This window comes from Xenia sp. Carnegie-2017, unplaced genomic scaffold, assembly GCF_021976095.1.
Source record: "Xenia sp. Carnegie-2017 unplaced genomic scaffold, XeniaSp_v1 HiC_scaffold_14, whole genome shotgun sequence".
In the NCBI taxonomy this organism is placed as follows: domain Eukaryota; kingdom Metazoa; phylum Cnidaria; class Anthozoa; order Malacalcyonacea; family Xeniidae; genus Xenia; species Xenia sp. Carnegie-2017.
Window position 1 is genome coordinate 676,188 of NW_025813447.1, and position 14,447 is coordinate 690,634.

A 14,447-nucleotide genomic window follows, 5' to 3' on the forward strand; every position below is an offset into this window, starting at 1 on the left:
CCGCGATCAATACCCCCTAAATAAAAATACGTCATTTTGACACAAGAAACCTTTTGTGTATAAACATGCAGTTCCTCTTAGCTAATCTTCTCTAGACTTACATACGACACAAAATACATAAATGATAGTTACCAGAAACTGTAAGTCCCAGTCCTTTATCATGCTTGGTTTTGATAAGAGTAACAATCAAAATGCCTGAATAAGAAAACAGACAATATTCCTAAGATTGCTCTACACACCTGTTTTAAAAATACAAACTTTAAGTTTACTCTCATACTTTGTTGCAAATACGTAAATCACCAACCTGTGTTTTCTTCCTTGGCATTATTTAAAGAACTTCTTCACGATATCATAATGAAATAAAAGGAGAAGTTTGAAGATCATGACAAAATACTATAAAAATTTATGAAATAACTCACATGTACTTATTTTGATTGTCTTTGTCTTCACGTAAACCTTTGTCGTTCTTCGTAATTTCTATGGATTGAGAAAATAGTGTTTGATTCATAAATATCTGCAGAAATCGACTCGATCATAATACACGAACATTTGTACAAATGTTATAAAATACGAGTTTGGATGGCTATTATGAATGAGCCAAGGGGGTTCTTGAGTACACTCAAACATGTTCTTCAAAAATGGCCATATTAGGTTAGTTTTAGCTTCGTAATCAAGATAGTGAAATATGTCAAAGGGAAGATGAATAAAATCTGTTATGAGCACAGATTTAGAAAGCTGTAGTATCTTTGTTGTAGACCCACATGAAATTTAGTCAAGGTCTTAAGTTCACCTCATTTTTTATATATCATTTGAACTTTAATAATCTCATTGAAAATTTGAGACATTTCAAGTCAAATACAATCGAGACAGCTGCACTTGATATTTCAAATGTTCATAATCTTGACTAAACACAATCAAAGCATTAACAATGACAAAGCCATTAAAATTGTGCATGCAATGTTTCCAACTTTTGACTATCTTTCAGTAAAACTATGATTGGCAGATGCAAAGACTTATTTAAAAAAAGAATGCAAACTATGCATTATTGAAATACCAATCATACACTTCATTACATGAAATTATGTAACCAATAACCTACATAGAGTAAAATAAGTTATAAAATTAACTGAACTATTAACAAATCATCTAGTAACCAATTTGAAGCTCAGGATGGTAAATAAGTGCATAAAATGCATAGTTGGTTATGTGCAGAAACGTTTTGTATCATAACTATATTACGAGTGACATTTGATTACAAAATTTTTAAACTGACCACAAATGAAGTCTTGCTTTTTTTAAACTGCAGCATTAAACTTCATACATTAAACCAATTCAAACATGTTAATGCATAGATATAACAGTAATAGCATGAAGCACAGCAGTTTTTGTTTAGACAAGGTGGTTTAATAAATCATTAAACAGAAGCCCTAGGATACTAAAAATAACAAAAGCTAGCAACGAGGAAAATTATTAGCGATACCTGGCATCCTAAAATGTATAGCTGTGTAGTTTGGCAAACCACGTCAAATAGGAGAAGAGGTTTTGAATGTTATGAAATAAAACAGCTGAACAATAGGGGATTCTTAAAAGGACAGCTGCATAAACAATATGAACAATGATATTGTAATAATGAAATGTCTGGAAAAGCTGTTTCGCGGTCGTGTATTTCGGATAGGAATTTTTTTCAGTCATTACAATGGAGAGCAAAGATTTCGGTAATGAAATAAAGATAAGAACTTTATTGTCGAAAATAGCTTTTGTTTCCTACAAAATTCTTGGGGCAAGCACATAATTTAACTTATAATATTCGAATACAAAGCCTGGCATGGTGTCATTTTCACTTAAATAAAATTCATGTCCGAAATTCAAAGCCGCATTAAACTTTTCTATCCACTTTCGTTCGTTTTCGTAAATATTTCTTAAATGCGTGTTGTTGTCATCATTACTACGCGGTCTGTTGTTTCTTTTTAACAGTAAAACAAACAGCAGATTTGAGCAACACTTTAAATACAGTACACGCACAGGAAGCGATTTCAAGCAACAAATCAGTCGGAACACGGGACAGTTTACCCGTTATAAAGTTAAAACTTCATTTTGACTTCATACTCAGTAATTTTTATCGAAATATGGGTTACTCTCCACAGATTTCAAGTCTTACTACATTTTACCTTAGACGGTATTCCTGTTACGCTTGAGTAAGAAATAACTAAGCTTATACAATCAACACTGTTGTACATGATGTCAACAACATCTTTATTTGCTTGCTTACATTAAACTTGGAGTTAAATTACACCGACTCGTGTATTAAACTTACTTGATTTCATCCGCGTTAAAATTGAAGTCATCTTCTTTCACGTTCGAGTACCTTATCGCTACGGGCATCTTAATTCATTTATCGTAAAACGAAAATAAATCTCAGACAGGTATTGGTAAAGCCATGCGATGCTTTCCATCTTATGTCAATATAGCCTATCGACACTTGACGTCCACTTTTGAGTGTTTACAATGGTTACGTTGATGGACGGAAAGGGATAATGATTGATAAACACATGCGGTCTCAACAATATAAAATATTTCACACTCATAAATCATTTTCTCTTATACTAACACGTTTATAAATTTCTCTAAGGCCAACCATTCTTGCATATCAAAATTCAATAGATCAAAAACTCTTTTCCAAAAATAAGAAAGAAATCAACATATCCACGCATGATGAAAACGAAGGAGACTGGGGCCGGAAAACTAATAAAATTTGGCGGGGAAATTTTTTTCTAGCTTTCCTTCGTCCATAAAACAAGTTTTCTTTTAAAAAAATATCTTTATTTTAAATGAAAACGTGAAATGATTTGTGAGAAAGTCAAAATAAAAAAGACAAGTGATGCACAGGTAAGCTGTTGCGTATTTTTATTTTGCTAAAATGTTTAGTCTATGCCGGTTGAACACAGCAAAACATAAACCGTTTCATGTTCTTCGACAATTCATTTTTGTATTTTTTTGTGTCCCTTTTTCTAGACCCTCGACTTAAACGAGAGAAGTGAAGACGAGGATATGGAGCTATATCAAAAAAATGAAGAGCCTCAAACATTGGAGTTGCTTCAAGACATTGAAGACTTCCCTACGAATGGTGAGCATTAAAAACGGACGGAATGACAACAGTTCAAGATCTCATATACTCATGAAATCTTTGTCGTTTGATTAGACAGTACAGCGTTAGAAGATTTCAGTCAACAATACGACATGGAAGACGAAACCCTACAGTGCGTTCCTCAATTAAGCATGGAATCTCCTCTTCAAAATGCTAAAACAAAACAACAACAGGCAAAAAGACCTCGAACGAAGATTACCGCGCAGCGTAAAAGGATGGAAAAATCATCTCACAAAAGCAACCTAAACATCCAAACAGTTTTGCCCAAGAGAGTCCCATTAGCGAAAATGTAAGTATAGGTTCATGAAATAAACGACAAAGTCAATGATGATAATAGAATTTCTTTTCAGGAAGACGATTTTCCTAAGGCAAGAAAGGAAGGAACTTGGATACAATGTTCAAGGATCGACTGCTTAAAATGGAGAAAGTTACCAAATGAGACTGAACCCTTTTTGTTGCCAGATCGCTGGGTCTGTGCAATGAATCCTGGTACGAAGCCTCACAATGTCCAGTAAAGACATTTAGAGTAAACATCGTTTTTCATGTTTCTGTTGTATAGATACAACACGAAAACAATGTACTGCTTCTCAAGAAACCTGTGACAGTCAAGATGACTTTGATGTTGTTTATACACCATTCGTCCAAGGGTCTTTGGTTTGGGCTAAAGTACAAGGTTATCCATGGTAAAAATGATATCTCTGTGTATTTAAAAAGAAACTACAACATAACTGTAGCTACATCTTTTTTATAAATGTCTTCAAGGTGGCCAGGTATAGTGGAAGACGATCCAGACTACAAATGCTGCTATGAAACTGATGATAGCGATGTTAACCCAGTAGGTCCAACTGATGCCCAAAGCTCAGAGACTATTTCTCCACTTTCAAAACTAGTGTTTTTTTTTTGTGGATGTGTTTAGATAAGTTATCATGTCTCCTTTACGTTCGACAAAGATGTGTCAAGATCTTGGGTCAGTAATTTTAATGTTTGTAGTTTCCACGGTGTTGAAAACATCAACAAGGTATAGATTTTATTCTATTGCAACTGAAGTAGATATATATGAATCACATTGACGTGTTGCTTGTCGTGTAGATGAGTACAAAACAGAAAAGGTTTAACAAACCTTTAGAAAGAGCATTGATTAAGGCAAGAAAAGCGATGGATATGTCTTTGGCGGAAAGACTTCGCCAGTACAGTTTTAATTTGTTGTACAAAGGTTATCATGGTGAGAGATTTAACTAACAAATAATGACAAGATGTTTGAAAACAGTACAGAGCGTTGAAACCATCTCTTCTATGACTCTTGTAGATGTCACTTAAAGTTCACAAAACGAAAATAATATTGTTTTTTTCACATTAGATAACGCAACACGAAAAAAGAAAGAAAGAAAACGGAAAAAAGAAAAAATTTCCCCATCATCAGACGCGAAAATAAAGAAAAAGAAACTTAAGAAACGGAAGAATGAAGTTAGCGATGTACAACAATTTAAAATTGATAAGGGGACTACAGTGGATAACACGGGTGGTAGTATAAGCACATCGCAATCTAATAGCGAAAGTAATCATAGCATTGCCGTGGATAACGAGGGTAACGGTAGAAAATCATTGGATGACATGGGATTCAGTGAAAATTCTCTGTACAGCAACGATAGTGAGGACGGAGTAATCACAAATGATGTGGGGACTAATGTGGTCATCCAGGATAGGGAAGATTGTGTCGTGATGAAAAAGGATAGGGAAGATTGTGTCGTGATGAAAAAGGATAGGGAAGATTGTATTGAGATGATGAAGGAGAAAAGTGAAAAAAAGAAAGTGAAACGAAAAAGATTTCTGGAATCAAGTGACGAAGACAATGAAGAAAGACCAAGTAACAAAGGTTTGCTTTGATATTTATACATGATATTCATATAAAAATATCTATTGTGAAACATCTTAATTGTAAACATTTTAAACAGCGACTCAAGTGTGTAGTGATTGTGTGAATATCGACGACGAGAACTTTACAACTGACATAAAGGAAAAGAATCGTCCATCACTGAAACACAAGATGAACAACAACATTCTCCGAGTAACAAATGCCATCAAAATGAAAAGAAAAATATCGACAAAACTAAAGTCATAAAAGGCACTGAGAAACCAAAGAAGAAAAAAGATGAAAGTAAATAGTAAATACAATAGAAAAAACAGTTCTCGGCCAATTTCATAAACTTAATTCTAGCTATATGTAACATCGGAATTTCCTTTCAGACTTCAATATCCGTCACTTACAATAGAACGGAACAGGTTTCGAAAAAAAACATGAAAATACACCAATATTAGTTCTCACATCATTGTTTGCATTGTGCTTAGGTTAAGCTTAGCAAATAACGAACGTAACAGAACTATACGCAATTATTGTTGAATAGGTGGAAAGAAAGAGAGGAATGGCGATAAACGAAAAAAAGAGAATGCAACAAAGCTAAAGAAGGCAGTTGAGGAAGAGAAGCCGAAAAAGAGAGAAAAGACTAAGGAGGGAATGAAAAGCATTACACGAAAGGCAAAGAAGACAAAATTCATTCGCCCTATGAAGTCTAAAAAAGATTTAAATGAACAGACTGTCAGTAAAAACAAGAAATTGGCGTCAGAGTTTGATGTAAATGAAGAAATCAATTACAATGAAGAATTTGAAGATCATAATTTGGATGAAATGAAATCATCAAGGAAAGATATTAACACAGTAGAAATTAGTTTAGATAAGATTACAAATCAAAGCAAGAAAGAATCCATGAAGAAAACTAAGAAAAACAAAAAGGACATCCTTGTTAAGAAGAAATCCTTTATGTCAACAAGCGTGAAAAATACTGATCAACAAAGAAAATCAGACACAATTGGTAAGAGCGAACCAGTAAAACCGAAGAAAATCGAGCTTAGTTTCTCCTTTGATAAGAATGAAAAACAAGATAGCAAAAAGAAAGGGAAAAATGAAAATGAGCACAGCCAAAATATCACCCAGTTACACCAAGAAAACATCAAATGGTAAGATAACTCAATTTTGTTATTCTTAGAAAGTTTAGACTAGCGAAAAATCATGACAATAGCTTTCACTCAACAGTCTTTCTTTTTAACGATATTTTCGTGTGTAGCAGAAGACATGAGTCTAGAAGGCAATAGTATGAAACCAGCAGCAAGATTAAACAGTTCTTTTAAAGAGATGAAGAAGAAACATAAGACGCCGAGTACAATGAAGAAAGTCAAGCAGAGTTTTGGCAAATTCAAAGCTCCAATGAAAAGCAAAGTATCACCAAATGGTTCATACGTACAGACCTCGATATCTGAAGCAAAGGAGACATTGCAAGAAGTTCTAGAAATGTCGCAATGCAAGGATGCACGAGATGATGATGAAAACTACGTTAGTATAGGTAAGGAAATGATTATTTTAACGCTGATAAACAATGAAAACAGATCAAACCTTTTCAGTTGTGTCCACGCATGATTGTGTCCACGCATGGTTGCTTCCGCGCATGACTGTGTCCACGCATGATTGTGTTCACGCATGATTGTGTCCACACATGATTGTGTCCACGCATGATTGTGTCCACGCATGGTTGTGTCCACGCATGATTGTGTCCACACATGATTGTGTCCACGCATGATTGTGTCCACGCATGGTTGTGTCCACGCATGGTTGTGTCCACATACGATTGTGTCCACGCATGGTTGTGTCCACGCATGGTTGTGTCCACACATGATTGTGTCCACGCATGATTGTGTCCACGTATGGTTGTGTCCATTATGATTGTGTCCACGCATGGTTGTGTCCACGTATGGTTGAGTCCATTACGATTGTGTTCACGCACGATTGTGTCCACGCATGGTTGTGTCCACGTATGATTGTGTCCACACATGATTGTGTCCACGCATGGTTGTGTCCACGTATGGTTGTGTCCACACATGATTGTGTCCACGCATGATTGTGTCCACGCATGGTTGTGTCTCACATGATTGTGTTCATTGTTACGATTGTGTCCACGCATGATTGTGTCCACGCATGATTGTGTCCACGCATGGTTGTGTCCACACATGATTGTGTCCATGCATGATTGTGTCCACGCATGATTGTGTCTACGCATGATTGTGTCTACGCATGGTTGTGTCCACGCATGATCGTGTCTGAATACGATTGTGTCCACGCATGATTGTGTCCACGCATGGTTGTGTACACGCATGTTGTGTCCACACATGATTGTGTCCACGCATGGTTTGTGTCCACGTATGGTTGCGGTTCACATGATTGTGTTCACGCATGATTGTGTTCACGCATGGTTGTGTCCACACATGATTGTGTCCACGCATGGTTGTGTCCACGCATGGTTGTGTCCACACATGATTGTGTCCACGCATGGTTGTGTCCACGTATGGTTGTGTCCACACATGATTGTGTCCACGCATGATTGTGTCCACGCATGATTGTGTCCACGCATGGTTGTGTCCACATGATTGTGTCCATGCATGATTGTGTCCACGCATGATTGTGTCTACGCATGATTGTGTCTACGCATGGTTGTGTCCACGCATGATCGTGTCCACGCATGGTTGTGTCCACGCATGATTGTGTCCACGCATGATTGTGTCCACGCATGATTGAGTCCACGCATGATTGTGTCCACGCATGGTAGGAAAATACTAAATACTCCCTTTGATTGTTAGAATCACTGGAGAGCGATATCAGAGATCTTTACGATGAGTTGTCACAATCTGCTGGAATGGAGGACAACAACGATCTTCAAGAGAGTGATTGCGTTAGTATGGAATTCATTGAAGAACAAATTTCTAGAAATTCAAGAAAGAATATTTCAAAGAAAAACTTAACGGACTCACCTGAATTTTAAAATATTTCAACGTTTAACAATTTGTTATTATTTATTGTTTTTTACGAATGCTTGGTTTCAGAGAAAATATTTATGAATGGTTATCGAGTTTCTAAAATGAACGTTTTATTTGTCGTTATATTCAAAGTTGTAAAAAAGAAGGATATATTTGTTCAATAATCATTTGGTTTCAAACGTCTTAGTTTCTCTCTTTTGTTTTTATTTCCATGTTTTTTCCATGGTTTTCCAACAACCATCATGTTTGGATCATCCTTCGCAATTTGCAAGAGCCTGCGATATTCATGGGTTCCCGTAGTTGCCGTCACGTGAGAATTTACTTCGGACTAATCAATATTACAAAGAGAGCTGTTAGCTAGTTAAAATCAATTTTGACAATTTTGTTTAAAGACATAGTACAAACCTGTTGAAAAAAATCATTATCAACTGCGTTTCCGTTCTTCTGAGAAATTTACAAACGGAAATATAAACTGTTACCTTATTGAAATTTTTTTCAATGAAGCAGTGTCAAAAAAACGTACATTGCTTTGCTTCTTGTTAGAAATCAAAGGTCTTTTTTTCACAGTTTTCACATCTGCTGTAAACGATACTTGATATTCTTTCTCATCAATATTAGGAGGAGGATGACAATACAGTAGTTTGCCCTGGTAAAATATTGAAAGGACTGGTGAGGACACAAAGGGATAGGCAGTGGCATAACTAGTACAGCCGTGCTATTAACCGAATAAAGTGATTCTTTTGGTCCTTTTTTTATACATCGAAAACTTTATAATTCAAAGAACCGATAGTTCGGTTTTACGATTCTGTCCTACTCCCACAAAACGCCCACCTATGAGTTACATAAACTATCATAACATTCAATAACTCAAGCCATTTTCATAGTTTAAATTGAACCCCATTTACCAACTATCAATTTTTCATACATTTTAGATGGAAAACTTTCATTAATAAACTTATCAAACTACTACCTTACCAAGAGCACAGGTCGGTCCACAATTCAGGCACTTACATTCACATAATCTTTCAAGATATATCTAGCAGAGCGTGGTGCATCTGATCTTCCTTGTCGAGTGATAAAACTACGGCTTTCTAGGGAAACAAATTGTAAGATAAAATAATACACTTCGCAAAGACGTAAGTATCTTATCTTTCCGCACATGAAGTTTACAATATACTCATAACTAACCTCCATAAGCATTGAGCAGTTCTTCAGGATAAGGTGATCTCTCTTGCTCTTCCCACTCCTCTGGTTTATTAAGATTTATACCATACACTGTCTCAAATATGTAGCGTGGTATACGTTCACATACTTATCTATTGCTAAGGAATTCAATATAATATGGTCGTTTTACAAAAATGAGAATATTTACTATTTTTTTCTATGAAATCATAAAAAAGATATCAATGCAATTGGTTGAACATGATCTCTGAGTTGATCGATTGGCAAAATTCCACTGATGACCATTTCCGCCTTTGTTGATACGAAAGATGGAAAAACAAGACCAGGACAGTCACACAAACAAATTGTCTTGTCCACCATCAGAGTCTACGTGAAAATTAAATGGTTTAACAGCTTGCTATGATCTTATTGTTCATTTAAAATCGAGCAAAACGAAATTTCCGTACTTGAAAGTGCTTTGTTCGTCCCGGAGTAGATGAAACGGGAACTTTTTTTGATTGTAAAATAGCATTGATTGTTGAACTTTTACCAACATTTGGATAACCAACCTTAAATGTAAGAAATAAAAATTTTAATTATTACACCGTAATTATAGTAATACGTTATCAATGATTGAAGATCATGCTTACCAATCCAATCACAGTCTGATGTTCCTTAATATCCTTCACTACCACCTGTTGATCATTGATATCATGATGTAACCATTGACAATAAGCAAGAAGTTCATCACCAGTTAACAAATGACCACTTGTGTAAAAGTCAGCATTTCGTCCAGCAATATGAAGGACATCGTTACATTTTTCAATAGTTTTTAAAAGATCCTTTCCTTCAATTTCATCATCAATATCAACAGTCTCAGATGAGTTTGAACAATCAAGATATTCTGCTTCCTTAACACTTTCACGCGAAAATTTAGTAGGTAGACTTCTAACATCATTTTTGACACAATTCTTTGGTTCCATTGTTTCATCATCAAAGTCTTTCTTATCAATATTTTTTCGTACATCATTTATCTGAAGAGCTGCATTCTCCACCAAATCATTTCTTAAACTTTCATTTCCCAAATTATCAGTTGATTTCTTCTGCATAGCTGGAAATTCTACGTCTACATCCTCTTCATCAACAGTATCACTATTTTCACTTTCCTCGCTAATATTGTCATCTTCCAGTTGTTGAATATGTAAGTTAGCTTCAAAACTATGCCCTCCATTACCTTCTTCATCCTTTAGAAAAGCATTCTACAATTCAACACATTAAATTGCTTTTTTAATAAAGTAAAGGATTGAGCAAGGCTTGTTATACACTGTTTACCAATTTCTTTAGCCTCTCTGTCTCAAATACTGCTGACCAAAAGATTGCTTTGACATTGACACTTTTGAAAAAGGCAGCCCAAGATTCTCTGTGAAGGTATAATGAGGTAATCTTTAGAAGAATTCACAGAGCTAATTTCACTGATATTTATGCCAATAAATCTACTCATCACAGTGATTCATACCTTTGAGCCTGTGTCAGGAAATCTGCCTTATTTATCAACAACACATTAACTTTGTTCTTGTTCACTTCTTTCACATAATTTTCAAGATCCTCGCATCGAAACAGCAAAGGATTACGGGCATCAACTATCTGTACCACAACATCACTATGTTATTAAAAGACAGGCACCTTATCAACAACCATCAAATAAGATATTTTAAGAACTCTCAATCAACATCACGTTACCTTCGTTCAATCACTCTCCACAGCTGACGCCAAAATTCCAAATTTCGTTCAAATGGTGTAATAATCAAATCATCATTTGCTTCTATTCTACACACAAACAAATAACTCCCTTTCAAATTCAAACTCATCTCTACAAAACTCAGTTCTTCTATGGAATTTGCACATACTCAGCTAATGTTCTCCTCCAAGCCAAGAATTCTTCTTTTTCAATTTGATCAAGTTGTTCGGCAGTAGTGGTTGCATTCCATTTTGGCCTACAACAAACTCCATTAATTTATAATATTCCATGTAATGCTGTCAGTTTATGGGCTACACTTTGCTTTACAATGAGCATACTAAGCAAAATTTCCAGGAGGCTTACAATAAAATAGTTCATCACCTTCGTGGTATTTGCAAAAATTCCTTATGTTCTTCTTGTATTTTATGTATCCTGCGCTCGTCTTCTTTTGATGGTAAACCACCTCTATTGTTACTATTGTATACTTTGATGTTCAATTTTTCTGTAATTGATAACACAATATGACTCCAATGTACATAAGTTTGATTCACATGTGTAACAGGGGCTGCAAAGCAAATTTGTGATTGGAAGGCTGTCAATTCAACTGCCAAAATGGTGTGCAGTATAGGTCCTGCGGAAGGAATTTTTGCTTTGCACTCCCCAAGTTACATAAACACCACCAAATGTTTGATACGTTAACTTTTTAAGTACCTGCTGCGAACTCTGTCCCAGCTAATTCTGCTGTTGCCAGAAACTCGTCCAATGCACTTTCCTCTGTCACAGATTTTGTATTTAATTTCTCATGTTCGGGTAATTCACTGGTATGTAGCTGAAAGTCATAAAAATATACAAAACATTGTGCCAAATTGAGGTTTTGTAAAAATTGCAGTTAATAAATGCACATCAGTAACAATTTTCGTCGCTGAACTATGTTCTCACCCAACTTTCAGGTTTGTTTCCTTTAGTTCTATCTTTCAAAATGGCTCGTCCAAGCTCCTTTTTATGTTTCTTTCCCATGTCAATATTTACGTTTGATAATTCTCCCAACTATTTTCGACATTTTGTTTTCAATATTGATTAATTACCAGCTCTGTAACGATATTTCATCTTATTTTAATGATTATTACAACATTTTAGTTCCATTGTGAGATTTCCTTCTTTTCCATCGTTTAAAATTACAAGAGAAACAATATTGCGTAATAGTTACACCATAAACTTGATGCATAATGGCCCCCACCCCACCCCTCGTTGGTACATAAAGTTTCAAGTACCACGGCGAAGTATTTTCCATAAAGATTATAATTTATAACCAGTTTATAACTAATAGAATGAAATATAGAATAATAAAAATAAAATACAGTAAGAAATTTTAAAAAAATATTATATTCAACAATAACATTTATGATTCCTAACACAAACATAATTTGCATGATATCCAAAACGAAACCGTTATTTTCTTTGTCTTTGCTTGGTCATGCACGTCTTAAAAATTAATAAGGCAACTGAAGTTTGAAACCACAGTGTCTTTATTTTCAGTTCCTTGTTCCTTTTCTAAATTTTTTGTGTACACTTGAAAGTATATCGTAAGCAGTCATGGATGGTCCAGGACAGTTTAACGAAAGAAATTTTGAGCAAAACATGCCTGCATTTCCACGGATATATTTGTCCGTTCTACGACCAAGTTTAGCAGAATTCTTTGGCATTTATTTTCTTACTTTCGGTCTTTACGCGTGTTTAGTTGGAGACCTTAGAATGCGGGGGTTCGGTGCTGAGATAGCTGTAGTTTTCTTATTCATTGGTGTTTACTCCATGACAAAAAAAGTGAGGTTTGTATTAAAAATATTGAAATATGTCGAGTGTCTTCGTGCTTTGCCTTCTTGTGTGATACGTGATACTATGAACAGCAGTGGACAATGACGCAAATTCTATTTGTAATATAATCCGTTGCTTCGTTAGAAAAATCTATGGTTTGCGTCAAAGATTATTGCGGTTTATCTGAATTTATTTTTAAAACAGTAACAAATTTCTTTGGTTTCCCATGCCTTATATCTTTGATTAACGAGAATGATGTTATCTTTTCAGCAAAAAGAGAATGTTTAATACAGAAATCACCTGGTTATTTTTGTAGCAATAAAAACTGCTAAGTTTAATTTTACTCATATAGCAATGGTCACCTCAATCCAGTTATCACTATGGTTCAAATATTTCGAAAAGGAATCCAACCATTCACTGGTATCTGTTATATTGTAGCACATTTGCTAGGTGCCGTACTTGGAGCTCTTAGTGTAAGGGTAAGTATGCAGCTTGTGATCAGGCAAAACTTTTGAATGTCTTATATTTCTATTATTTCACAGGCCATTAAAACCAGAAAACTTGATAGTCAATTCATACAACCATCGTTGGGTGATGGACATTCAATATTTGCTGAAATGATGGGTACATGCATTGTAATTCTGGCTTATCTTTGCCTGGCAACAAAAGGCAAGGGAAACACTGCCATATTGGGAATTGGTTTTGGTTATGCAGGGGCATTGATTGCAGTGTAAGTATAATGCAACTTATTCCTATAATGTGTAAAATGGACTTATCAAACTATTTGAGTTTATAAAGACAATGTTTATTAGTTCACATGCTCTTTCATATCAAAGTAATAATAAATATGGGTTTTTTCAACATTGGCTTATTCACTTTATTGATCATGTTGTTTTGGTTCAAAAAATAATTCATGTTTGGCTAGATCAAGCACATTGAAATTCTGATATTTTTGGTATCGTGGGAACTTGCAAGTGATTGATGGTATTTCGATGATTGATGATTTTTTAACAGTTAGTGAATTGTGAATGACTTGGCAACAATTTTAATGTGAAAAGATGTCTGATGAGTTGTATCAACAATATGTGGTGATCAATGTTTCAAGAGCATTTTTAGTTAGCATTTTAACAAGTGAAAGTTGATGTTCATCATTTTTGGAATTCATGTACAAGTACATATTTTAAGTATTTTATAATGTTCTTTCAATATTTCTTTTCAGACATGGTTTTGCTATGGGTTACCTTAATCCAGCTCTCAACTTTGGCATTTCAGCAGCAAGCAATAACTGGGAGAAACATTACGTTTACTGGGTCGGAACAGTTGCAGGAGGTGTACTTGCTGCAATATTGCATGGTTTGATCTTTGCCTCAGACGATGCACTTTGGATTGTCAAGATCATGAATCGAAGAAGATATTTCCCAGAGAGAATTACATAAAACATATCTTGGTTGTCCTATGGTTTTGAGCAATGATTACTTAAATATGATGATTTAGCAAATCTAAAATAAAATAAATAGAACATTACAGGCTCAATTTCATGAATAACATCTTTGAAGGCAACTCATGTTTGTGTTTTAAATAAATTGTTTTACTGCATTTTAATTGAAGTTGTGTCGACTCATTATTCTACATACATACATAAGTACTCCTTTAAATTATCTATAATAAATTAAATATACATTTATATATTAAAAATTTATATACATTAAATTAGTTAAATTTACATTTATA

At 34.8% G+C, this 14,447-nt stretch overlaps 5 protein-coding genes across 7 annotated transcripts; 4 read left to right on the plus strand and 1 right to left on the minus strand.

Moving 5' to 3' along the window:
• Positions 1-2,794: 2,794 nt before the first annotated feature.
• LOC124434109 (zinc finger CW-type PWWP domain protein 1-like) lies at positions 2,795-4,510 on the plus strand. The gene is made up of 8 exons (XM_046983986.1): positions 2,795-2,886; positions 3,013-3,124; positions 3,200-3,434; positions 3,483-3,634; positions 3,705-3,828; positions 3,908-3,980; positions 4,062-4,163; positions 4,235-4,510. The coding sequence occupies exons 1-8, from the start codon at positions 2,842-2,844 to the stop codon at positions 4,382-4,384; spliced, it is 993 nt and encodes a 330-aa protein (XP_046839942.1). The 5' UTR covers positions 2,795-2,841; the 3' UTR covers positions 4,385-4,510.
• LOC124434127 (myb-like protein X) lies at positions 4,391-5,986 on the plus strand. Its single transcript, XM_046984005.1, has 5 exons — positions 4,391-4,400; positions 4,503-5,018; positions 5,160-5,300; positions 5,548-5,858; positions 5,972-5,986. The coding sequence occupies exons 1-5, from the start codon at positions 4,391-4,393 to the stop codon at positions 5,984-5,986; spliced, it is 993 nt and encodes a 330-aa protein (XP_046839961.1).
• On the plus strand, positions 5,955-8,010 carry LOC124434128. Its single transcript, XM_046984007.1, has 3 exons — positions 5,955-6,157; positions 6,265-6,540; positions 7,829-8,010. The coding sequence occupies exons 1-3, from the start codon at positions 6,070-6,072 to the stop codon at positions 8,008-8,010; spliced, it is 546 nt and encodes a 181-aa protein (XP_046839963.1). The 5' UTR covers positions 5,955-6,069.
• Positions 8,011-8,098: 88 nt separating this feature from the next.
• Positions 8,099-12,370, minus strand: LOC124433687 (large subunit GTPase 1 homolog). Of its 3 annotated transcripts, none has more exons than XM_046983469.1 (15): positions 11,844-12,370; positions 11,616-11,733; positions 11,286-11,406; positions 11,074-11,160; positions 10,907-10,993; positions 10,683-10,826; positions 10,499-10,586; positions 9,817-10,425; positions 9,634-9,735; positions 9,410-9,553; positions 9,194-9,317; positions 9,017-9,096; positions 8,529-8,651; positions 8,411-8,446; positions 8,099-8,333 (listed from the first exon to the last, which is right to left on the minus strand). In XM_046983469.1, the coding sequence occupies exons 1-15, from the start codon at positions 11,919-11,921 to the stop codon at positions 8,163-8,165; spliced, it is 2,112 nt and encodes a 703-aa protein (XP_046839425.1). In that variant the 5' UTR covers positions 11,922-12,370; the 3' UTR covers positions 8,099-8,162. The 3 variants fall into 3 exon arrangements, with proteins under 3 accessions (XP_046839425.1, XP_046839424.1, XP_046839426.1); XM_046983468.1 differs by having other exon boundaries at positions 8,411-8,449; XM_046983470.1 differs by lacking the exon at positions 8,411-8,446 and having other exon boundaries at positions 8,228-8,333; positions 8,485-8,651.
• Positions 12,371-12,385: 15 nt separating this feature from the next.
• Positions 12,386-14,318, plus strand: LOC124433690 (probable aquaporin TIP-type). The gene is made up of 4 exons (XM_046983476.1): positions 12,386-12,730; positions 13,069-13,195; positions 13,259-13,446; positions 13,936-14,318. The coding sequence occupies exons 1-4, from the start codon at positions 12,498-12,500 to the stop codon at positions 14,150-14,152; spliced, it is 765 nt and encodes a 254-aa protein (XP_046839432.1). The 5' UTR covers positions 12,386-12,497; the 3' UTR covers positions 14,153-14,318.
• Positions 14,319-14,447: the final 129 nt, after the last annotated feature.